General features: G+C 40.6%; 1 protein-coding gene and 2 long non-coding RNA genes across 4 annotated transcripts in view; 1 reads left to right on the top strand and 2 right to left on the bottom strand.

Moving 5' to 3' along the window:
* Nucleotides 1-2,458: 2,458 nt before the first annotated feature.
* Nucleotides 2,459-26,725, bottom strand: part of TMEM62 (transmembrane protein 62) — a 123,289-nt gene continuing 99,022 nt past the window's right edge. For both annotated transcript variants that reach the window (XM_089686887.1, XM_089686888.1), the window contains 3 exons: nt 16,586-16,690; nt 5,063-5,181; nt 2,459-3,166 (listed from right to left, as the gene is read on the bottom strand). In XM_089686887.1, coding sequence (XP_089543013.1) covers nt 2,840-3,166; nt 5,063-5,181; nt 16,586-16,690 — 551 coding nt within the window. In that variant the 3' untranslated portion in view covers nt 2,459-2,839. The remainder of the gene's footprint in view (nt 3,167-5,062; nt 5,182-16,585; nt 16,691-26,725) is intronic.
* LOC149454946 (uncharacterized) lies at nt 9,364-9,879 on the bottom strand. The gene is made up of 2 exons (XR_016314144.1): nt 9,743-9,879; nt 9,364-9,637 (listed from the first exon to the last, which is right to left on the bottom strand). It is a non-coding gene; the product is annotated as an uncharacterized LOC149454946 (long non-coding RNA).
* LOC149454945 (uncharacterized) lies at nt 15,533-16,048 on the top strand. The gene is made up of 2 exons (XR_016314143.1): nt 15,533-15,669; nt 15,775-16,048. It is a non-coding gene; the product is annotated as an uncharacterized LOC149454945 (long non-coding RNA).

Genomic DNA, 26,725 nt, shown 5'->3' with positions numbered 1-26,725 from the left:
GTGACAGACAGCCCAGAAATCTCAAAGAACTGGAAGACTTTTGTAAGGAAGAATGGGCAAAGATACCTCAAACAAGAATTGAAAGACTCTTGGCAGGCTACAAAAAGCGTTTACAAGCTGTGATACTTGCCAAAGGGGGCAGTACAAGATATTAACTCTGCAGGGTGCCCAAACTTTTGCAGACGCCATTTTTTTGTTTTCTGTTATTTTGAAAGTGTAAATGATGGAAATAAAATCTAACTTTTGTTGACATATTATAAGAATGTCTAATCTGTAATTTGATGCCTTTTGGAGATTTTTCCATCTTTCCTTGGCTTCTTTATGCACATTAATACAAATTTTTAGCTGGGGTGCCCAAACTTTCGATCCCCACTGTACGTACACACGCACGCAAGCATGCATGCACGCACACACAGTGAAGAACAGAAGTATTTGAACACCCTGCAATTTTGCAAGTTCTCACACTTAGAAATCATGGAGGGGTCTGAAATTCACATTGTAGGTGCATTCCCACTCTGAGACAGAATTTAAAAATCATACAATGTGATTTCCTGAATTTGTTTTTTAAAGAATTTATCTGTCTTGCACTGCTGAACATAAGTATTTGAACACCTAAGAAACAGCAAGAATTCTGGCTCTCAAAAACCTGTTACTGTGCCTTTTAAAAAGTCCACCTCTACTCCACTCATTAATCTAACTTAGTAGCACCTGTCTGAGCTCTTTAAAGACACCTGTCCACCCCACAGTCAGTCAGATGCCAACTACTACCATTGGCAAGACCAAAAAGCTGTCAAAAGACACCAGAGACAAAATTATGGACCTACACAAGGCTGGAAAGGGCTACGGGGCAATTGCCAAGCAGCTTGGTGAAAATAGATCAACTGTTGGAGCAATTGTTAGAAAATGGAAGAGGCTAAAGACGACTGTCAGTCTCCCTCAGACTGGGGCTCCATGCAAGATCTCACCTCGTGGGGTATCACTGATGATAAGAAAGGTGAGGAATCAGCCCAAAACTACAAGGGAGGAGCTGGTCAATGACATGAAGAGAGCTGGGACCACAGTTTCAAAGGTCACTGTCGGTAGAACACTACGCCGTCATGGTTTCAAATCATGCATTGCATGGAAGGTTCCCCTGCTCAAGTCATCACATGTCCAGACCCGTCTGAAGTTTGCCAATGACCATCTGGATGATCCAGAGGAGGCATGGGAGAAAGTCATGTGGTCAGATGAGACCAAAGTAGAACTTTTTGGTCTAAACTTTACTCGTCGTGTTTGGAGGAAAAAGAAGGATGAGTTGCATCCCAAGAACACCATCCCTACTGTGAAGCATGGGGGTGGTAACATCATGCTTTGGGGGTGCTTTTCTGCGAAGGGGACAGGGCGACTGCACTGTATTAAGGAGAGGATGAATGGGGCCATTTATTGTGTGATTTTGAGCAGCAACCTCCTTCCCTCAGTCAGAGCATTGAAGATGGGTCGTGGCTGGGTCTTCCAACATGACAACGACGCGAAGCACACAGACAGGATAACCAAGGAGTGGCTCCGTAACAAGCACATCAAGGTTCTGGAGTGGCCTAGCCAGTCTCCAGACCTAAATCCAATAGAACATCTTTGGAGGGAGCTGAAACTCCGTGTTGCTCAGCGACAGCCACGAAACCTGACAGATCTAGAGGAGATCTGTGTGGAGGAGTGGGCCAAAATCCCTGTTGCAGTGTGTGGAAACCTGGTCAAGAACTACAGGAAACGTTTGACCTCTGTAATTGCAAACAAAGGCGTCTGTACCAAATATTAACACTGATTTTCTCAGATGTTCAAATACTTATGTTCAGCAGTGCAAGACAAATACATTCTTTACAAATCATACAATGTGATTTCCTGAATTTTTTTTTTTTAATTCTGTCTCTCAGAGTGGGAATGCACCTACAATGTGTATTTTAGACCCCTCCATGATTTCTAAGTGGGAAAACTTGCAAAATCAAATACTTCTGTTCCTCACTGTGTGTGTGTGTATATATATATATATATAAATATATATATATATATATATATATATATATAGATATACATATAAAAAAAAGCCTTATAGCTTGCTTTTTCCCATCTTAGGTAGTCTATACATGGGCCCTGGGGTGTGCGTGTGTTCGTTTGCATATCCAGCATCTGTTATTACTTGATACATACCTAAGCGGTATTCTGAGATTAGAGGTGTATATCTATCTATATCTATCTATCTATCTATCTATCTATCTATCTATCTATATCTCTCTCTCTCTCTATATATATATATATCTCTATCTATCTATCTATCTATCTATCTATCTATCTATCTATATCTCTATCTCTAATATTGACGTCCGGACGTTTATTTGTTGATACTGTTTTTAAGAACTGTTTGATTTAGTAATTCATGGTAAGGATATTGAACATCGTGCTTTCTCTAAGTACATGAGATGTTAACTTTATAATTTTTTGATAATGATGCACTTTGTTGACTTTATTAAAGAGAACACTTTTTTGACATAAGCCTGTTTATCTTCTCAGTAACCACTTGTCCCACCGGGGGGCTTTACCTCTTGGTAAGGACGATCCCTCTTTCTTCTGTATCCTTTATGGTTTAGAAAGCAGCGCTTAGGTGGTCAATTTCATTTCATTCCCTCATTTTTTTTTTATGTTTATACCATAATGTTACAGTAGGCTTGAGAGTCAATAATGTGAATGATTTGCAATTCATTAGTCAGATTGGTCCTAGAAATATCAACTTTCCAGGTATAAATGAGGTTCTACTTAAGGATGAAATCACATAATCCTGCACCTATATTTCCTTGTCACAAGGTAGCTGTTAAGTGCTCTGGCAGTTCTTCAGCTCAATGATATAAGATCTTAGTTCTGGGGAATTGAACACCCACACTTTCCTTCCCAAGGCGAATGTAACCACCACTAGCCACAACTTCATTGGAGAGAGGAAAGTTGCTAAGGTGCCATAAGTCATTAAGAGGAAAACACAGGAATAGATCTGCCAGACCATAAATAGGAACATGAAGAAGTGAACTGGAACACAGACAATCTTCCTAGTGTGTCGCAGGTGCGAAAAGAAACCATGGCCCTTGCATCTACACAGTAAACACCAGCACAGGTATGCAGTCAGAGGAATATTAAAGAACACCATCTGCAAAAAAAAAAAAAGTAATGATAGCATCTATGAAACAGAATTATGGAAAAACATTCTTCACTAAAGGTTGCACCATTAACCACTTGCCCTCCAGAGGATTTACCCCCCCCCCAGCCATTTTTTTTGCATTATAGCACTGTGCTATTTTAACTGACACTTGTCATGTAACCTGCACCCAAATTAAATTTATGTCCTTTTTTCCCCCCACGCATAGAGCTTTCTTTCAGTGGTATTTAATCGCCTGTGCGGTTCTTATTTTTTGTGCTATAAACAAAATAGACCGACAATTTTGAGAAAAAAAAACCCCAATTTTTTACTTTTTGCTATTAAACATGTACCGTAAAAAAACAAAAATCAAATTTCGTCAAATTTAGGCCAAGATGTATTCTGCTATATGTCTTTGCTAAAAAATCCCAATACAAGTAAAATTAATTGGTTTACGTGAAGGTTATAGAGTTTACAAATGGCGGTATATATACTGGGATTTAAATTTTTTACTAGTAATGGCGGCGATCAGCGACTTATAGTGGGACTGCGGTGGGCATTCTGACACTGGGGGGAACTGACTTGGTGTCAGTGACATCCCCAGTGACACCAATACAGTGATCAGTGATAATAAAAAGCAGTGACACTGTACTAATGCCACTGGACAGGAAGGGGTTAACGTGCGGTGATCAAAGAGTTAACTGTGTGCTATGTTAGTGCTTTCAACTGTAAGCACACTGCTTTGCATGGCTCTGTGTGCAGGAGCTGACAGGGAAGAGAAATGTATTGTTTACATACAGTTCTCTCCCTCGGTCGGTAATGCTCCGCGATCACCGGGTGCCGGCAAGTATTCACCGGCCAGGACCTGGTGATTGACAGCCGAGGCCGCGAATAGTGGCGCACCCTCTACCCGGAAATGCTAAAATGTTATATATTTACACACACACTTTTCGGCATTCCTGCCACCCTGTAGCAGTATATCTGCTATAGGGTGGCGGGAAAGTGGTTAAAGATGAGTTGGGCACAGTAATACACTGAAGTGGAGGAATGTGGGAGGTGATCAAGAGGATTTTCAATCAAATGTAATAAAAAATCAACAGGCCAATAGCTGAATTGTGAATATTGCTCTGGCTCATGAAGAGTAAAACTGCGATTAGTAATGAAATGGTTAAAGAAATCAGTAACTTTGTTGGGCTCTGTGCATTGCCTCACACCAACCATAAGGTTTCAGTTGCAGGCAGATCAAAACTCTGTGGACAGTTTGAGGGTTCACTGCACATTGTTTAGCTTAAAACTGAACTCTAGGAATTCAGACACTTTGTAAAATGTGCAAGCATACTACAGTCCAGCAAGGTGCCTGCCACCTCATGGACATATCCAATTTATTTAAATCTGACAGTTTTATGGAGCTCTGGGAGGATAGCTATTGCTACACTCTGTGGCTTTGAAAGCAGAGATGCTGTTTTCTCAAACACAACAGCTGTGCCTGCCCCTCCTCTTTGCTGCCCATTCCCAGAAGCATTTGTATTTTGTGAATGAGTTCATGTAATACAAAGTGCTCTTTGACTGGGCCAGAGAAGGGGAGGGGCAGGCACAGCAGCTGCATGTGACTCTGCAACTAAGGAACTGAAACCAGAAGCCCCAGCACTGGAACTCCAGAAATGAAGCAAAAGCTATCTTCCCATCTATAAAACGGTCAGATGTCTCAAAGTGCCGCAGTGGACTTAACTCATAGTATGCCTGCACATTTTACAATGTGGATGAATTCCTCAATTTCAGCTTTAATTAAAAAGCCCATTCATAGCTGTCTATTCACACATCACCAGCATTTTTCACCAATACCAAACTAGTACTGTAGTGGATTATAATGGATCATACTGCAAAATTAATAAGATCCATGACACAAACCTGCAGTATTCCAACAACGTATGTGAGACTTCCATCCAGGAAATGTCCTCCAACAATCACTCCAAAGGCGAAGCAAGCTCCGATGTGGCCATCTATAATTTCCCCAATAAACCATGGACCTGAGATCACAGAGGAAAAATGCTCAATAAAAGGATAACTGGAGAGTTTCTGTAAGCTTGTTGAGGCTGCTGTTCAGACAAAAAGGGAAAACACCTACTGCATCTGATCATTCATATCTCTTCATTTACTGCCACACAAAGAGCAATGTTTCCTTTGCTCACACACAATAAAACGCATATTTCTTTTCTAAAGGCAGAAGGCCTAAATAGTAAGATAGTCTCATAGCGGTTTATCAAGCCTATTACTTTAGGTATAAAATGCACTCCAGTTTTAGTGTGCACACATATACAGTCATGGCCGAAATTGTTGGCACCCTTGATATTTTTCCTGAAAATCAAGTATTTCACACAAAAAAGGTATTGCATTAACACATGTTTTGCTATACACATGTTTATTCCCTTTGTATGTATTGGAACAAATATAAAACAGAGGCAGAAAAGCAAATATGACATAATGTCACACAAAACCCCAAAAATGGGCTGGACAAAAGTATTGGCACCCTTAACTTAATATTTGGTTGCACACCCTTTGGAAAACATAACTGAAATCAGTCGCTTCCTATAACCATCAATAAGCTTCTGACACCTCTCACCCGGAATTTTGGACCACTCTTCCTTTGCAAACAGCTCCAGGTCTCTCTTATTGGAAGGACACCTTTTCCCAACAGCAATTTTAAGATCTCTCCACAGGTGTTCAATGGGATTTAGATCTGGGCTCATTGCTGGCCACTTCAGAACTCTCCAGCGCTTCTTTGCCATCCATTTCTGAGTGCTTTTTGACGTATGTTTGGGGTCATTGTCCTGCTGGAAGACCCAGGATCTTGGACGCAAACCCAGCTTTCTGACACTGGGCCCTACAGTGCGACCCAAAATCCTTTGGTAATCCTCAGATTTCATGATGCCTTGCACACAGTCAAGGCACCCAGTGCCAGAGGCAGCAAAACAACCCCAAAACATCATTGAACCTCCACCATATTTTACCGTAGGTACTGTGTTTTGTTCTTTGTAGGCCTCATTCCGTTTTCGGTAAACAGTAGAATGATGTGCTTTACCGAAAAGCTCTATCTTGGTCTCATCTGTCCACAAGACGTTTTCCCAGAAGGCTTTTGGCTTACTCAAGTACATTTTGGCAAACTGTAGTCTTGCTTTTTTATGTCTCTGTGTCAGCAGTGGGGTCCTCCTGGGTCTCCTGCCATAGCGTTTCATTTCATTTAAATGTCGACGGATAGTTCGCGCTGACACTGATGCTCCCTGAGCCTGCAGGACAGCTTGAATGTCTTTGGAACATGTTTGGGGCTGCTTATCCACCATCCGGACTATTCTGCGTTGCAATCTTTCATCAATTTTCCTCATCCGTCCACGACCAGGGAGATTAGCTACAGTGCCATGGGTTGCAAACTTCTTGATAATGTTGCGCACTGTGGACAAAGGCAAATCTAGTTCTCTGGAGATGGACTTGTAACCTTGAGATTGTTGATATTTTGCCACAATTTTGGTTCTCAGGTCCTCAGACAGTTCTCGTCTCCTCTTTCTGTTGTCCATGCTTAGTGTGGCACAGACAGACACACAATGCAAAGGTTAAGTGAACGTCTCTCCTTTTTATCTGCTTTCAGGTGTGATTTCTATATTGCCCACACCTGTTACTTGCCCCAGGTGAGTTTACAGGAGCATCACATGCTTGTAACATTCTTATTTATCCGCAGTTGTGAAAGGGTGCCAATACTTTTGTCCAGCCCATTTTTGGAGGTTTGTGTGACATTATGTCGAATTTGCTTTCTTTCCTCCCTTTTTTTGTTTTGTCCCAATACACACAAAGGGAATAAACATGTGTATAGCAAAACATGTGTTAATGCAATACGTTTCGTGAGAAATACATGATTTCCTGGAGAAATATCAAGGGTGCCAACAATTTCGGCCATGACTGTATACAGTATAATCTCCAAATGTTATGTTAATATAAAACATTACAGTTTGAACCCTTTTGCTGCCACTGACATAAGGCATACGGTGGCACGGAACAGCATTCTTGACTACTAATTGAATAGTTATGATCAGCAGCTAACAAGCCCCTTATCATAGCAATTCATTCAAAAAGTGGCCATTCATGTTTACGATCTTCTTTTCTGAATGAACAAGAAGCACTCTGTACAGACTGCTTCCTGTAAAGTATGTGAGTGCAGGTGCAATAGAAAAAGAGCTTGAACGATTATTTCAAAAGTGATATATCCTGGGGTCTGTTCAGACCCCTGATACTTCACTAAACTATCCACCCCCTCCCCTCCCAGTAGTTAAAACTTTAAATAATGAAAAAAAAATGAATAAACAACTTATTTCTTATTCACATTGATGTGATGCAGGAACACATGTGCCACTGTGCACATTGCCGCAGCGAGAAAAAGCAAAAAAAAAAAAATGTGTTCTGGTTGTTTCACTGGAGGGTTTTTCATAGTCACTGGCACCCCAAACACAATCCTAACATGCGTACATAGAAGTGCACCTTGACACATGGTACCTTATTATCATATATTGTGGTGCACTGCATTTAAAAAAAAAAAAAAAAGGTATATGCACCTTTTTAGTGTGATGTGTGTTGGGCAGCCCATTCGAATGAATGGACTTCCCTAATGCAGTGCATGCTAATATAGCTGAAAACACTATGCATGCATGCTGGTGTGCATTTTTCACATATGCTGCAGTGCATTGTTACATGTCACAGGACTTCTGTTTTTTCCTTTTGAAATTTACATTCATCACTATGCACAGGAGCATGCTGCAACGCACTGCTTCAAATGTAATGCACTATGCTGTAATAAAATGTGTGCATGAATCATTTTATCACAACGCACACATGATACTGTAGATTTTTAGCATAAATTGCTTATTTATTCTTTTCAGGTACTTATATAGCGCCATTTACCCTGCTTTTATATATATATATATATATATATATATATATATATATATATATATATAGTACGTTCACATCAGTCCCTAACCCTCAAGGGGTGTACAATCTAAGGTCCCTAACTTACATTCATACATACACATACTAGGGCCAATTTAGACAGGATCCAATTAACCTACCAGCATTTCTGTGCAGTGTGGGAGGAAACAAGAGTTCCTGGAGGAAACCCACACAGGCACAGGGAGAACATGCAAACTCCAGGCAGGTGGTGCCGTGGTTGGGTTTCGAACCAACGACCCTAGTACTGCCAGGCGGACGTGATAACCATTTAGCTAATGTGCTGCCTACATATTTAACGTTTTTTGGACCTTTGATTTTCACAAAAAAAGCATGATTTAAAATGTAAAAAATATTTATTTATTAACTCAATACAGTCTTAGCATTCATATTTAGTAGGAATTTAAAAAGTTATGTTGCGATTTTGAGCTCTAATAATGATTTTAGTGTATTTTTATGGAAAATATCAGTTTGCTAAACATTTTTGCAACTATCCTAGGACCTACAAAATTATTAGCACTGTCTTTTTATTCTACCTGTTTTGCTTTCACAAAGTACCGTATTTTCCGGCGTATAAGACGACTTTTTAACCCCTGGAAATCTTCTACAAAGTCGGGGGTCGTCTTATACGCCGGGTGTTGTGCTGAAACCTTACCTGTACTTCCGAGCTGACGCTTCTGCGCATGTCTTCGGCAGCAGTAGACGATCGCTGATCACCATTCCTCGCAGAACTGCATGAGACGTCGGATGCAGCCGTTCAGTGCTCGATTGAGCTTGACTGAAACTGTGACATGTGCAGAAGCGTCTTCTTGCCGCTACCCGATGTGTATCCCTTCTCTGCATATCACAGTTTCAGTCAAGCTCAATCGAGCACTGAACGGCTGCATCCGACGTCTCATGCAGTTCTGTGAGGAATGGTGATCAGCGATCGTCTACTGCTGCCGAAGACATGTGCAGAAGCGTCAGCTAGGCAGTACCTTGCAGGAAATACGGTAATTAACATTAATTATTATATATTAATCACAACAATAAAGCAAAAGCAAGCCACCAAAAATGACACTAATTGTTAATGTCATAAGCACCTCTCCGACTCACTTGTACAAGTGTGGATACATAAACCCAGGGGACAGCATACTAAACAATATGATAGTGTGACAAGAACATGCCTATCTGAAAAAGAAGGTTTCTAAAAGATCCACGCGGAGTAATATGAATTCAAATGAATTTAACAATACTTTATTTGATCACATAGATCATGGGGAGGTTAAACATAAGCACGGTGTACATATGAAAAAAATAAAATCATGTTTAAAAACACTTAGCGTCTTCAATTAAGGGTCATCTTAGCCAACAGAGCACCATATAAGGCAGAGTGGTGTAATGATGGAATAGTTATCCTGGATTTCCGTAGGTTTCCTGCTTAATATTTGTGTGAACCGTATATTCAGTAGGTGTGTTCCCAGTATAGATCAGGGACCTCCTGGAATGTACAAGCTGGAACACAAGAATACATGGTATGTATCTAGCAATATGGAAACCAAATCACATCCAAAATTTACCAGGCCTCCCTCCACAATAGTCAATGGATGCTACTGTTACCTTCTCATAGGTGAGACTATCATACCCGCCTCTCAAATGTAGGGACTTCCTGGATAGCCACCCCAAATGGAACAGGGTCCACAGTACCAAAAGATTCTGAGGATATATATAGAAAAAGATAATAAATGTGTAGAACATGGGCATCAGGTAATCCCGAAAACAAAACACACATAAAGATGTGGATATATTACCATCAATAAGGATCAAGAAGACTCCTGTCGACTTGAACTAAGATCAGGTCCTTGATGCTTTTCCAAAAATGCATATGGGGGTGAGGGACCAGGTATACACGATGCGTGGATTTCAAACACATATAGTGTGTATATAGCATATAGCAGGCCGTAGATACCTGAATTTAATATACCCAGTAAAGGGTTTCCAAAAATTGCTCAATTTGAGAAGGTTATTTGCGGTTTTATAAGGATCTGGCTATGTCACAGCAAAAAATACCTGAATAGGATAGCATATGTATATATATATATATATATGTAGATTCTCCTCCTTAGAGGATTTCCAAAAAATTCCCCGAGTATACAGGGTAAATTAGGCCCATACAACATGCCCTATGAACACCATGTAGGCTCTGTAAATCTCAACAGCCGTAAGCTTTTAAATAACTTGCCACCGGTGGAAGATATATTTCCCTGAAGGATTGCCGTTTGCGAACCGCTGTGATAATAGCCCACTGGTAGTTCTCAAAAGGTCTTGGGCCTACCTAGCAGGGAGCTGTGACACCGCCGTTCCTTCCCGCCTCGTGGGCGCCGCACCCTGTGAAGACGCCGAGCGTAGTGACGTCAATACGTTGACGCGTTTCGTCCGCCAATCACCGCAGACTTCGTCAGAACTGGGAGGGGACTTCAATCCTTTGCCTTATATGGTGCACTAATTGCATACCAAAAAGTCTCCACCTCGCCATCTTGTGTTGAAAGAATATCACTACATTAGGAATATCCAGAAGTGAATTAAAACATATATCCTGAATTTAAAAATGATTGCTGGATGTGGAAGAGGAGCCTAATTACTATGGACCAAATCATCTTCCAGGAGAATGATAGACGGGAGACTATTATTAGCATATTTCACTTTCACATAGGGAAACATCAAGACCAAGTACAGCCACCAAGATTTCAAAAACAGTCCTATTGTTCTATATGCTCACCACCTAGTTAGAGTAGAAAGAATCGAACAATTAGGTTCATATTTTATCCACAGAGGCCCATATTTAGTGCATATATAGGGTATCGCAATGTAGATTATAGCTCATGATATATAGAGAGTTCAAGGGAATTTATTTCAAAAACACCCCAAAGTTAAGTTCTGTGTTTAGTCCAGATGGGACAAGTGCTCCTAGGGTATAGATCCAGAATTTTTCTTTTTGTAGGAGGACTTTATCAAAATCACCCCGACGAGCCGAAATATTCAGCAGAAAGATCCCTTTTACTTTTAGACCATCTGTTTTGCCCCCGTGTACTTCTTTAAAGTGTTGCGCCAATGGGTTCACTTTTTCTCCCTTTCTCACATTCCTATTTTCATTTCTAATGTCTCTCAGATGTTCACCAATCCTAGTCCTAAGGCTTCTTTTGGTTTTTCCTATATAAATCTTTTTACATGGGCATTCTATCATGTATATCATTTTACTACTAGAACAGTTAATAAAGCTTCGTATTTGAAATATCCTAGAGTTATCATTGTTGAAGAACTGATTAGACTTATGTACAAATGGGCAAATCTGACAATGACCACATGGAAACATACCATATATACCAGTCTTCCTAGTTAGCCAGTTTCTCTGTGGTACCCTCTGAAATTCTGATTGTACTAATATATCATTTAGATTCCGAGTTCGTTTTGCCACCATATGGGGGCTCTCTCCTACTACTTTCGCTATCTGCGGATTTTGAATTAGTAAATGCCAATGGGAGTCCAGGGCCTTCTTGACTTCATCCCATTGTTGTCCGAATTTAGTTATGAATCTTACCGGTTGGTTTTCAGTATTCGCAGCTGCCTTTGGTTTTGATTTATTAATTAGTTCCTCTCTTGATTTACCGAGGGCTCTTCTTTTTGCTCTTCTTAGGGTTCTATGTGAATAGCCCCTCTCTCTGAACCTTTTGTAGAGCTGGATGGATTCATGTCTATATTCTAATTCTTCTGTACAGTTTCTTTTTATTCTCTGGAACTGACCGATAGGGATTCCCTGTTTTAGACTCTTTGGATGGTAGCTATTAGCATGTAGAAGTGTATTGGCCGCTGTTTCCTTTCTAAATGTTTTAGTGACCAGTTTATTTTTGTGGACAGAGATTGACAAATCCAAAAATGTTATCACCTCTCTATCCACTGTATACGTAAGTTTGATATTTCTATCATTCTTGTTCAAAAATTCCATAAAGCTTTTAAGCTCATCCATACCTCCATCCCATACCATTAGGACATCATCAATGTATCGCAACCAGGTTATTGCATATTGTTTATAGGGAGTGGAGGGATATACTAGCTCCTCTTCCCACATACCTAGATGTAGACATGCGAATGCCGGGGCCCAGGGTGCTCCCATGGAGGTACCACATATTTGCTGATAGAAGAAGCCCAGAAACTGAAAACAGTTATGGGTCAGCATAAACTCAAGCAAATCCAATATAAATTCATTTTGGGCCTCCATTTCAGGAAAGTATATCTCCAGAAAATGGGCCACCGCTTTTTGTCCCCAAACGTGTGGGATGGAGGTATAGAGTGATTCCACATCGATGCCCACCAGGAGTGCACCTTCTGGTACTTTTACATTTAGAATCTTTTTAAGTACATCCCCCGTGTCTCTTACATAGGATTTGAGCTCCAGGACCAAATCCTTGATCAAGTCGTCTACAAATTTACCTATTGGTTCCAAAGGGCCACCAATAGCAGATACTATAGGGCGTCCCGGTGGTTGAGAGGGATTTTTATGTATTTTTGGGATTACGTAGAAGATTACGTACCTTCTACGTAATCCCAAAAATACATAAAAATCCCTCTCAACCACCGGGACGCCCTATAGTATCTGCTATTGGTGGCCCTTTGGAACCAATAGGTAAATTTGTAGACGACTTGATCAAGAATTTGGTCCTGGAGCTCAAATCCTATGTAAGAGACACGGGGGATGTACTTAAAAAGATTCTAAATGTAAAAGTACCAGAAGGTGCACTCCTGGTGGGCATCGATGTGGAATCACTCTATACCTCCATCCCACACGTTTGGGGACAAAAAGCGGTGGCCCATTTTCTGGAGATATACTTTCCTGAAATGGAGGCCCAAAATGAATTTATATTGGATTTGCTTGAGTTTATGCTGACCCATAACTGTTTTCAGTTTCTGGGCTTCTTCTATCAGCAAATATGTGGTACCTCCATGGGAGCACCCTGGGCCCCGGCATTCGCATGTCTACATCTAGGTATGTGGGAAGAGGAGCTAGTATATCCCTCCACTCCCTATAAACAATATGCAATAACCTGGTTGCGATACATTGATGATGTCCTAATGGTATGGGATGGAGGTATGGATGAGCTTAAAAGCTTTATGGAATTTTTGAACAAGAATGATAGAAATATCAAACTTACGTATACAGTGGATAGAGAGGTGATAACATTTTTGGATTTGTCAATCTCTGTCCACAAAAATAAACTGGTCACTAAAACATTTAGAAAGGAAACAGCGGCCAATACACTTCTACATGCTAATAGCTACCATCCAAAGAGTCTAAAACAGGGAATCCCTATCGGTCAGTTCCAGAGAATAAAAAGAAACTGTACAGAAGAATTAGAATATAGACATGAATCCATCCAGCTCTACAAAAGGTTCAGAGAGAGGGGCTATTCACATAGAACCCTAAGAAGAGCAAAAAGAAGAGCCCTCGGTAAATCAAGAGAGGAACTAATTAATAAATCAAAACCAAAGGCAGCTGCGAATACTGAAAACCAACCGGTAAGATTCATAACTAAATTCGGACAACAATGGGATGAAGTCAAGAAGGCCCTGGACTCCCATTGGCATTTACTAATTCAAAATCCGCAGATAGCGAAAGTAGTAGGAGAGAGCCCCCATATGGTGGCAAAACGAACTCGGAATCTAAATGATATATTAGTACAATCAGAATTTCAGAGGGTACCACAGAGAAACTGGCTAACTAGGAAGACTGGTATATATGGTATGTTTCCATGTGGTCATTGTCAGATTTGCCCATTTGTACATAAGTCTAATCAGTTCTTCAACAATGATAACTCTAGGATATTTCAAATACGAAGCTTTATTAACTGTTCTAGTAGTAAAATGATATACATGATAGAATGCCCATGTAAAAAGATTTATATAGGAAAAACCAAAAGAAGCCTTAGGACTAGGATTGGTGAACATCTGAGAGACATTAGAAATGAAAATAGGAATGTGAGAAAGGGAGAAAAAGTGAACCCATTGGCGCAACACTTTAAAGAAGTACACGGGGGCAAAACAGATGGTCTAAAAGTAAAAGGGATCTTTCTGCTGAATATTTCGGCTCGTCGGGGTGATTTTGATAAAGTCCTCCTACAAAAAGAAAAATTCTGGATCTATACCCTAGGAGCACTTGTCCCATCTGGACTAAACACAGAACTTAACTTTGGGGTGTTTTTGAAATAAATTCCCTTGAACTCTCTATATATCATGAGCTATAATCTACATTGCGATACCCTATATATGCACTAAATATGGGCCTCTGTGGATAAAATATGAACCTAATTGTTCGATTCTTTCTACTCTAACTAGGTGGTGAGCATATAGAACAATAGGACTGTTTTTGAAATCTTGGTGGCTGTACTTGGTCTTGATGTTTCCCTATGTGAAAGTGAAATATGCTAATAATAGTCTCCCGTCTATCATTCTCCTGGAAGATGATTTGGTCCATAGTAATTAGGCTCCTCTTCCACATCCAGCAATCATTTTTAAATTCAGGATATATGTTTTAATTCACTTCTGGATATTCCTAATGTAGTGATATTCTTTCAACACAAGGTGGCGAGGTGGAGACTTTTTGGTATGCAATTAGTGCACCATATAAGGCAAAGGATTGAAGTCCCCTCCCAGTTCTGACGAAGTCTGCGGTGATTGGCGGACGAAACGCGTCAACGTATTGACGTCACTACGCTCGGCGTCTTCACAGGGTGCGGCGCCCACGAGGCGGGAAGGAACGGCGGTGTCACAGCTCCCTGCTAGGTAGGCCCAAGACCTTTTGAGAACTACCAGTGGGCTATTATCACAGCGGTTCGCAAACGGCAATCCTTCAGGGAAATATATCTTCCACCGGTGGCAAGTTATTTAAAAGCTTACGGCTGTTGAGATTTACAGAGCCTACATGGTGTTCATAGGGCATGTTGTATGGGCCTAATTTACCCTGTATACTCGGGGAATTTTTTGGAAATCCTCTAAGGAGGAGAATCTACATATATATATATATATACATATGCTATCCTATTCAGGTATTTTTTGCTGTGACATAGCCAGATCCTTATAAAACCGCAAATAACCTTCTCAAATTGAGCAATTTTTGGAAACCCTTTACTGGGTATATTAAATTCAGGTATCTACGGCCTGCTATATGCTATATACACACTATATGTGTTTGAAATCCACGCATCGTGTATACCTGGTCCCTCACCCCCATATGCATTTTTGGAAAAGCATCAAGGACCTGATCTTAGTTCAAGTCGACAGGAGTCTTCTTGATCCTTATTGATGGTAATATATCCACATCTTTATGTGTGTTTTGTTTTCGGGATTACCTGATGCCCATGTTCTACACATTTATTATCTTTTTCTATATATATCCTCAGAATCTTTTGGTACTGTGGACCCTGTTCCATTTGGGGTGGCTATCCAGGAAGTCCCTACATTTGAGAGGCGGGTATGATAGTCTCACCTATGAGAAGGTAACAGTAGCATCCATTGACTATTGTGGAGGGAGGCCTGGTAAATTTTGGATGTGATATGGTTTCCATATTGCTAGATACATACCATGTATTCTTGTGTTCCAGCTTGTACATTCCAGGAGGTCCCTGATCTATACTGGGAACACACCTACTGAATATACGGTTCACACAAATATTAAGCAGGAAACCTACGGAAATCCAGGATAACTATTCCATCATTACACCACTCTGCCTTATATGGTGCTCTGTTGGCTAAGATGACCCTTAATTGAAGACGCTAAGTGTTTTTAAACATGATTTTATTTTTTTCATATGTACACCGTGCTTATGTTTAACCTCCCCATGATCTATGTGATCAAATAAAGTATTGTTAAATTCATTTGAATTCATATTACTCCGCGTGGATCTTTTAGAAACCTTCTTTTTCAGATAGGCGTGTTCTTGTCACACTATCATATTGTTTAGTATTATATATTAATAACTGTGGCAGTTCTCAGATCATCTTGGAGACAGGGAGGGCTGGGCAGGCAGGGAGAGCTGACCCACCCAATCCAAGCAGGCTTTGTATGCAGTGTGCACAGAAAATACTGGTACATCGCTTGCCGTGATTGGTTGGTAGAGGGGGGTAGTCTTATACGGCGAGTATAGCCCAAAGCCTATATTTTAACAGGAAAAGTAGGGGGGTCGTCTTATACGCCCAGTCGTCTTATACGCCGGAAAATACGGTAGATCTTTTAGAAACTCTGAAAATGAAAAATAAAGAAACTGAAATATTAGATATATTTTTTTACTTTGTTTTCAATTTTCTTTTTTATCACAAGGGGGCTGAATTGTGATAGTGAAATGCAGATGATAGGTTCTCCTAAAGGAGGCATCAAGAAGGTATCTTCAACCTGCTCTTTTTTAAAAGACTTACCTATGGCTGTGAAAATAGTCAGCAGTACAATGGCATAGAAGAAAACACTGTTCTTGCTTAGTACATGCATAGAGAAAGTGGCCAGTGTGAAATTTCCAGGGGGTCCTAGAAGCATGGAAAACACAAATAAAATACCGGTAGTAAACATTTCAATTATTTTTTTTTTCTAATTATCATAAGGGTATGCGCTAAAAATACATATATATACAAATATCACCGTATATTAAGTGTCCAAAATAAGTATATTAAGTGTCCAAAATAAATTAGTGTCCAAAACAAATTATCTTCTGTGACTTCATAACACTGTGAAAAATCCACCACCAAATGAATTAAATAAACTCACCAGAGCTATATGCTGATATAGCTCTGGTGAGTTTATTTAATTCATTTGGTGGTGGATTTTTCACAGTGTTATGAAGTCACAGAAGATAATTTGTTTTGGACACTAATTTATTTTGGACACTTAATATACTTATTTTGGACACTTAATATACGGTGATATTTGTATATATATGTATTTTTAGCGCATACCCTTATGATAATTTGTTCACTTTGCCAAATTAATTTTTGCACATATATAATTTTTTTGGTGGGAGTTGCTGCTGACACATAGTTTGTTGTTTAGTGTGGCGCTTTTTCTTTCTGATAATTTTTTTTTTTTTCTTCTGCTTGTTTTCACAACATTCTTTGAAGTTTTCATTCCCATTTATTAGTTAGACTAGTCTTGCTCATAGAGAGATTGTAATTTTAAATGATTTTTGAGGATATAAAGCTTTTACGTGGTACAGTGTATGAATAAATATAATTTTTTTTATTATAGGCTAAAAAATAGATAAAACTATGGGATTTTTTTTAAACTGTAATGTTCTGACAATTATATTACTAAACAAAGGCACATTGCCACCTTCAGGCAGCAGTCTCACCTGCAGGCTGAAGTTTATTGGTGAATAAACCTGGAGCCTGCATGTGATAAATATAATTAACTGTCATGGTAATCGCATGATCAGAACTTTACTTACTGGTTTGTGATCATTAGTAGAGACCATTGGTTGTCAGTGACACTGCACCTATTCAACAGAATAAGTGTTTTCAAAGGGCGTGAATGGTTAGTAATTGTATTTACTCAAGCTGCTATACAAGAGAAAGGACTGGGTGAGACCCCTATGTAAAAATTCAATTTCACATACGGTACTTTAGTTTCTTTGAAATTTCTAAGTCAAAGCAGTTTTAGCCAACAACTTTATGTCATTAAAGGGTTGGATTACTCCTGGATTTAAACATTGGGTAAATATTCCCTAATTTCCTGTCTCAACATATGAGAGTGTAATGCATACCATATACAGTATATTGAATATTTATAAGCTGGATTGCAAAGAATTATGAATACCATCTACAATTATACAGATATGGAGACATCCTTCCACAGGTTGTAGTGCTGGGAACTGCAGCTGGTAAAGGGAAATATTTGCCGGAGAAACATAGGCTGTCATTGCTGAATTTTTATGCAGCAAATGCTAGTTGCCTGGCTGCCAAACTGATCTACTTCAGGTCATTAATATAGGATGCATATGTATATTGTCAGTCAGGTGGGACTGTTAAGAAAGCCCTTAGCACTCAGTAAAGTTGGATCCAAACCCAACTTAGATACTACACAGATATTTCAAGAGGGGCTCTGACAAGTGGGAAGGTGGGAGAGCAAGTGAAGTACCAGCTGCAGAGAGGAAATGAACTGGAAAAGGACAGGTTCACTTCAATTCTACTTGACTTTTTTTGTAATAATTCACTTACTGGAACCTGTAAGAATAATTACCTTTTATTTATACGATTCGATAATCCCTGTAAACGTTTGTTACATTCTTTATCATCAAACTCAGTGTGTACAAATGTATCAAATATATGACTAACCCCCTTGTTAGCTGGTTTAAGGGCCCATTCACACTATAGCAGAGAGCTGCGCTTTTCTTCCAGAAAAACGCAGCGCTCTGCAAGGGTTACACAGAAAAGAATGATTTTCTATGTACCCAGTTCACACTTCCCTACACCTGTCACCTTTGGTGCAGAGCACTGCAGAAATCTGCAACACTGCTGCAGATTTCCGCACCACTCTGCAGGCGAACTGTGCCAAAATGTACAGAAACAACCTGCAGCAGAGGGAATCTGACACTCGGGAGTGATCAGTGCAGTGAAGGGGAGCAATTTACAAGCACCGATCTCCCTTGATTGTGCTCCGTGAAAGCAGCCAACAGCTGCTTCTCCTCTCCCTCCCAAGACTTTCAGCTGTTTTCAGCAGCTGATTTCCCCTGTCGCCCGGACCACTATATGCTCTCCCAGCGCCCCTTGTGCCCCTGCAGCACTGCAGTGCAGCTGGATTACCTACTCTCCTGCCAGCTCCTCCGGGGGATGTGTAAGGATGGAGAGCTGCGGAAGGTGCCAGTAGATATGCCAATTGGTGCCGATCACTGAATGTACATTCATAACAGAAGCATTGTAAACTGTGTTTACTATGTTTCTGTTTGTTAATGAACAAACTAAACAAAGTTAATAAAACTAAACAAATAATAATAAATTAGTAAAAAAATAAAAATATAAAGCATAAAAATAATCTGCATTTTTTATTTGCACAAGTGTAAATCCGCCCTAACCAAAAAAAAAGACTGTCACTCGGAGAATGGGAGAAAACTGTTGCGGATAAAAAGTGCTGCTACTTAACCTCGGAGTGGGAGAAAGCATATGTTCTTGACCTTGTCTTTATATGAGGTCCATCTTTTAGGATGACGAGTCTGATCTTAGAGGATGGAGTGCAAACAAGCATTGAGGGTATGTGTTACTACAGGAAGGCACTAAAGATTCAGCACAATGAGAGCATATGTTACTCCGTATAGATTTCACAACATGGAGTCCTCTATATCTCCCACTTGCTGGAGGTGTTTACACTTTATGGGGGACTACATTCATGTATTTTGGTCGTACTCTGCAATAGTTATATACTGGCGACAGGTTTTAGAGGTTATTAATTCAGTGGTTCATATCTATATTGCCTTATCACCTAGGCTGTGTCTCTTAGGCCCAGTCAAAGAACTGGCCCCTAAGTTAGCAACAAGAATCCTTTAAAGTCTTTTGCAAAGAATCTAGATAACTTCCATTTTGTATTATGTACGCCATTTTAAGTATTAAGTATTAAGTTAGTTTTTTGTAGAGATATTAGAAGTTTAATGAAACTGTTTTCAGTTGTTCAAGGATGTATCAACAGAAGCTAACACGACCCTGACAATGTTTTTGTCTGTCTGTTTTCTCTAAAAGTTAGACAAAACAATTTGTACCAAGAAATGTATATGTCATGTTTCATGTAGTTAGCTCATGATGGAAAGTTACAAGTTACAGTTTTGAAACTCGCTCCCCCCCTCCCTTATTATTTTCTGTATCCTATATAATCTTATTAATGTCTAATAAACTTTGAACATCTCTGAACATAAGCTGTCGTGATTTCTGTGTTCAAGGGGTGTTCCCAGAATTCTGCTGATAAACCAGGAATCTCTCCACAGACCGGGGGTCTCTGAGGAGGAAAGAAAATCATTCCTTTCAGCTGGGGGCTCGTCCGGGATGACCACCCACCTCACTTGGTAAGTAAACCTTTTGTCTTTTTATGACTAAAAGCTCTTTCTTGCCCTGTGTTGAGGGAAGGTCTTGAATCATTCTGTATTGTCTATATAGACCCGTGATAACCTGTAGCTGCTTTTGGTAAAGCAGACTTAACTCTTTGGTAAGAGTTACAAAATAGTGCACTATAATATAAAAAAAAAGGTGTTTTGGTAAACACAGTTCTCTGTTTTTGGTAAAACAGTGAAGAGATAACTTTGGGAAGTTATCAAGAGGTTAATAAGTCTGTGGAGCAGATTCTGGTTTATCTGTCTTTTGCTTTTTCTTTCTGTTGCGTAGAAGTATAAGATAATTTGTTGTGTGGAACAAAATAAGATTTTAAGCTAAAATTGTTTTATCCACTGTCTAAATATGGGTCAAGGAGGTAGTTACCCACCAGGTCCCCCAGAAAAGGGAGAAAATTGTAAGGATTATGTTGCTAGAGTTTGTGGAACGGACTATTATTTAATAAATCCCTGGGTGGATTGTATGGCAGGCTGGACAGAAGCTATGGGGAGTACAGACCCATTCCCAAGAAAGGGGGCAAATGATCTTTTTCATACAGATATGATTAAGGGATTATGTATGGGGGACAAACAAGCCTTTCCTTGGTATGAGGGGGACCCACAATGGGACCAAGCTTATATGAAGAAAGGGGGAGAAAACTGGTTAAAATGGTCACCGTATTGGGTTGATAATAGCAAGGGAAAGTTCAATTTGATTTTCTCTTTAAAACAAAAGAGGAAGTTGAAATTGGATACATTAAAAATATGCCAGGAAAAGCATCAATCTGAAAAGACATGCAGACCCAAGATTGGACTGAAAACAGTTCAGACACCAACCCCACCCCCTCCGTATAATATATATCCTTCATTAAGTGGTTTTAAAAATGCTGCTGATGATGATTTTTTGATTAGTTTGGGGATGATTACTCCCCAGCCTAATGCCCCTCCAGCCCCTGCTCCTGTCTCTGCAGCTCCAGCTCCTGCCCCTGCCCCTCCAGTCCCTGCCCCTGTCCCTGCGCCACTTCCCGTCCCGGATCTACAACCAATACAGCCAGGCCCCTCCACTAGACCCAAACAGATCATTAGTATAAAATCACCAGAGGAGGGTAGCCAAGTTCAAGGCATCCTTACAGAGAATAATGACAACGAGGGAGAGTTGGAATACGAAGAACAGGGACAGGTAAATATAATAAAATTACAGAAAAAGGATGGTCAATGGAGAAGAAGTGACACCAGTCATAGAAAGGGCAGAGAGGTGGAGGAATTTAGAATGCAGCTTAGATCCATGGATAAGAAACAAGAGGGAAAAAGAGAAGATGAGGGGGCCGTAGGAGGAAAGGAGTTGGCTATAATGACACTACCTTTTCTCACAGCAGGAGAACTAATTCTAAAAAAACCCATAGAATTAGAAGATATTAATAAGATTGTTAAACATTGTCCCAAGCCTACAGTATCTCCTGGAGGTACACTTGCTTATTTAAAAAAGGCATGTTTAGGAAGAAATTACACACAGGAAGATATGAGATTGATCATTGATGGTATTCTGGGAAATAATCCAGCTTGGGATTGGATAAATGTAAAAAGCATTAGTCACATAGAACCAAGTAATACACAGGCTACTGCCTATAAACTGAATACCACAGAAGGGAGAGAAACTATGTGGGAGGAGCTTGACACAGAATTAAAAAGGGTTTTCAAGAATAAGGCTTCCCTCCCTATTGCTACAGCATGTAAACAGAAGGTAGGAGAAACTGTATTAGAATTTTGGAAAAGGTTCAAGGATGTCTGGACACCAGAAGCAGGACTGGCTCTAACTGGAGAGTTAAGTCCATTGATGATTCAGACATTCATAACAGGTCTTAAGCCAGAAGCAGGATTAGCCGTGAAGCAGCAGGTCTCTGACTGGGCAACTAAAACTGTTGTTGAGTTTCAGACCTCCCTTCACGAAAAGGAGGCAGCGGGATGTTTAGATATTGTAAGAAAAGAGAAGGTTAATAGTAGTAATTTCCAAAGTGACTTACAACAGGGAAATCAAGGGCAGGGACAAAGAGGAAGAGAGTGGTATAGAGGCAGAGGTAGGGGGGGATTTGGAAGGGGAAGAAGTAACTCTGAACTCCGCCAAGTCCCTGGAAGAATTGGATGTTTTAACTGTGAAGGACAGGATCACTGGAGACATAACTGTCCATATGAATCTTCCTCTTCCCAGGGACAGCCACAAAGGCACAAACAGAGATACCAACCACCTAATGTCACCACCACCTCCCAAACACAACAGGCACAGGTACAGGCACAGGCACAACCCCAAGATATCAAATATCCAATTCAGTGGGGGCCACAGCAGAACCAGAGACAATAGGGATGCCCGGAAGGTGGTGTCCCGGCATTTCCCTTGGTTTCTTCATCATACAGGCAGCAGCCCCTCATTTCTTTACAAGTAGGGGGCGCTGAAGTTCCATTTTTAATCGATTCAGGCACGACATGTAGCAGTCTGAGTGAGGAAATGTATCATGGAGAAACTACAAATGCCGAACCTTCTATGGGAATAAATGGGATACTAACAAAAACCCTCAAAACTCCCCCCTTGCCTGTTTCAGCCCTCACATGGGATGAGGCCATCACTTGCCACAGTTTCAGAATCATTCCAAATTGCCCTGTAAATTTGTTGGGAAGAGATCTTATGGGAATTTTAGGGATTTCTCTGAGAGTAACATCAGAAGGAGGTATAGTTGCCAGATCCTCCAAAGTACCCATTATACCCACCTATTTCAATGATGAGAGTCATCCCTCACACATTACACCCCCTCCTGATACACATCCAGTTTGGGCCACAAATTCTATGGATGTAGGATTAATTTCATGTACACCATACACAGTCACACTCAAGGAAGGGGCATTGCCCTACAAACAGAGGCAATACAAATTGTCGACAGAGAAGGAGGAAGGGATTGCTCCTCTAGTGGAAAGATTTTTAGAGACAGGTATTTTAGAAGAAACTGTTTCTCCTTACAACACACCTATCAATCCTGTCAAGAAGCCGGATGGCTCTTACAGGTTTGTACAAGATTTGAGGGCCATAAATAATTTGGTGGTTCCATTAGCCCCAATAGTGCCTGATGTGCCATCACTCCTAACCTCCATTCCGTCCGATGCAGAATATTTTACAGTGATTGATTTAACAAATGCATTTTTTTCGGTTCCTGTGGACCACCAGACGAGGGCGCTATTTGCATTTACGTTCCGTAACCGCCAGTTGACCTGGTGTAGATTGCCCCAGGGCTATGTAGATTCGCCTGCAGTCTACTCACTTGCCCTCCAGACCACACTGAGGTCCTGGACCCCTCCCAATGGTTCGGTCCTTATTATATATGTGGATGACCTATTGATTTGTAGTTCAAGTCAGGAGGCCAGTCAGGAGGATAGTTGGTCTCTGTTAGAATGGTTGTCAGGGAATGGTCACAAAGCATCTAAAAAGAAATTGCAATGGTGCCAAAAACAGGTTGAATACCTTGGTTTTATTCTAAGTCATGGTGAGAGGAGTGTCAGTCACAAAAGAGCTGCGGCTCTCGTGGGTCTGCCCCGCCCACAAACAAAAAAGGACATGCTAACTTTTCTTGGTATGATTGGTTACTGCCGCCAATGGATACCTGATTGTTCATTTTATGATCACACTCTGAGGTCTGCCACACTTTCAGAATCACCTGACATTCTCACATGGTCAAATGAAATGGTTGATGCCTTTGTGTACCTGAAGAATGCTATGGTAACGGCCCCTGGTCTTGGACTACCTGATTATAAGAAAATGTTTCATCTGTATGCTAGGGAAAATTGTACAACTATGGGGGGGGTCCTGGCTCAGGAACATGGAGGCAAGCTCCGCCCTGTAGCTTTTTTTTCTAAAGTAGTGCCAACTCAGGTTCAGGGCATGCCTGCTTGTCTGAGAGCTGTTGCATCGTGCGCAATTCTGGTGGAGATGGCTATTTCTTTCACATTGGGACATGAAACTACCCTACACACCACACACCAAGTGTCCTTACTACTGAAAAACATACACACTCAACACATGTCAGCACAAAGGTTGAGCGGATATGAAGTGATTCTTCTATCTGATCCCAACTTGATTATTAAATATTCTTCAGCAAATTCAGGTCCTGCTCCAATTTTGAATGCCCTACTGGGGCTAAAGGGGGAACAGGATGAAGTGGCACCAGAACACAATTGTATAACCCACATACAGCAAGACACTTCCCCTAGGTCCGACATGTCAGCTGTGGCTCTTGATGGGGCCCCAGATGTGTTTGTAGATGGCTCATGTTCTAGGCCAAATGATAGTACTTACCATGCAGGATACGGCATTGTGCAACTTCCTGACAAAATACTCGAGGCAAAGCCAATTCCATATCAGTCAGCCCAAGCAGCCGAACTGATTGCCCTTACAAGAGCATGTCAATTATTTGCAGGACAGGACGTCAACATTTACACAGACTCCAAGTACGCCCATGGTGCTGTACATGATTTTGGGGTCATTTGGGAGAGAAGAGGATTCATTGCTGCTGATGGCAAAACCATATCTCACTCTTCTTTGATATCTGATCTACTCAAAGCCATACAGTTACCAAAAACATTAGCCATTCTCCATTGCAGGGTACATACAAATCGCAGAGATCATATTGCCAAAGGAAATGCATTAGCAGATAAGGTAGCAAAGGAAGCCGCATTACAACAGGTGGCCAGTGAGCAGATGCCTTTGCTCACTTCAGGCATCACAACCACCCCACATGACCAGATGTATGCAGATTTACAGAAATTTGCTACAAAAATCGATTTAGCAGACTGGGATGCTTCTGGAGCACAACTAGATCCAGCTTCTGGTCTAGTGTGCTTAGAGGGGAAACCATGCATTCCCATGTCAAGTGCCCCATTGTTCATTGCACAGTACCACGGTCTAGGACACAAAGGATGGAAAACAACATGTGAAACATTATTGCAGGATTTTTACATTACAGGTTTATCTAGGTTGGTGAAAGAATATGTCTCTAGGTGCATTACATGTATAAGGAACAATCCACAGAACCCAAAGAAATCACAACACCAGCATCTAGTGTACCCAACTACACCTTTCACCCATTTACAAATAGATTTTACCCACATGCCAAAAACAGGACAGAGGCAAGAGTTTTTGTTGGTAATGGTGGATATGTTCAGCAGATGGGTGGAAGCATTTGTCACTAATAAAGAAGATGCGCAAACTGTAGTCAGAATTCTCACACAGGAGATAATACCTAGATGGGGATGTCCGCTGCAGATAAATTCTGATAACGGACCAGTATTTGTGGCCAAGGTATGTCAAGATTTGGTAAAAGTACTTAAGATAGATTGGAAGTTTCATATTCCCTATCATCCTCAAAGTTCAGGTATAGTAGAAAGGATGAACAGGACGATTAAGGATAAGTGGGAGGAAGGCCACTGGAGGAACCTATACCCACTGGAAGAAGATGTTACCTGCAATTCTAGCAGAGGTAAGAATGACACCTAATAAGACTACAGGGTTATCTCCTTTTGAAATATTAATGGGAAGACCGTTCCCCACTCCTTGGGCTAGACAGCCACTTATGTTAGAAAGAGGGGACCTTGACCTGGTACAACAAGAATATGTGAAAAAATTGATTCAAACTTTAGATCAGATTGAAAGAAATGTTGCTCGCACTTCTCCTTTATCTTTTCAGGAACCAACACACCTTTTCCAAGTGGGAGATGTCGTAGTGGTCCGCCAACTCGCTAAAGACAAGAAGCAAGGCTACCCCTTTGGACCACCTACTACGGTGATAGCGGTTACCAGAACGGCTGTTCTGGTGGAGAATTCCCAGTCCTGGATTCATGCTAGTCGAGTGAAGAAGGTGAACCAAACACCTGAGAAATACGAAACGGAAAAAGGAGGTGAAGGACAAGTAGAAAATCCTCGAAGAGCGGGTGAAGTCGGTGAGAAAGACCCTGAAGATGACATTCCTTACTGCCCCTCATGGTGTTTTGAAACTCTGGATCCTATTGGGCACACTGACTGTGCTCTTTTTCCTGCCAGTATGGATCCTAACTAACTGTATTTATCACCCTGAGGACTTGGGTCTAATAAAAGGTATCTGTGGTCAAGGACTAGATTTAAATGAGACCCAGATAACCAAAAGTGAAAGAAAGTCAAAAAGAAGTTTTGAAGAGAACAATCCTTTTTCAGGAAAAATGTTGATGATGCAGTTTAAATATGCTTATGCTCAAAAGTCAGGTTATGATAAATGTTGGATCTGTAGTAAGTTACATCCCAGCACATATGAAATTCCTCTTCTGGCCGCTCCAGTCAAAATATTTTTGTTAATAAAAGGGAATGTAAGTATTGGTTTGACCAATATTACTTCTAATGCCACCATATCTTTTCCAACTCTGGGAGTCACTCAACTCCCCGATTGGTGTTTTAGACTGGGGAATACTTCTCACAAGGGAAGGGGAATGT

The sequence above is a fragment of the Staurois parvus genome, unplaced genomic scaffold (genome assembly GCF_062004578.1).
Source record: "Staurois parvus isolate SC_StPar_1 unplaced genomic scaffold, SC_StPar_1.0 ptg000414l, whole genome shotgun sequence".
NCBI classification, from domain to species: domain Eukaryota; kingdom Metazoa; phylum Chordata; class Amphibia; order Anura; family Ranidae; genus Staurois; species Staurois parvus.
This window is presented reverse-complemented; position numbering and strand designations above follow the sequence as displayed.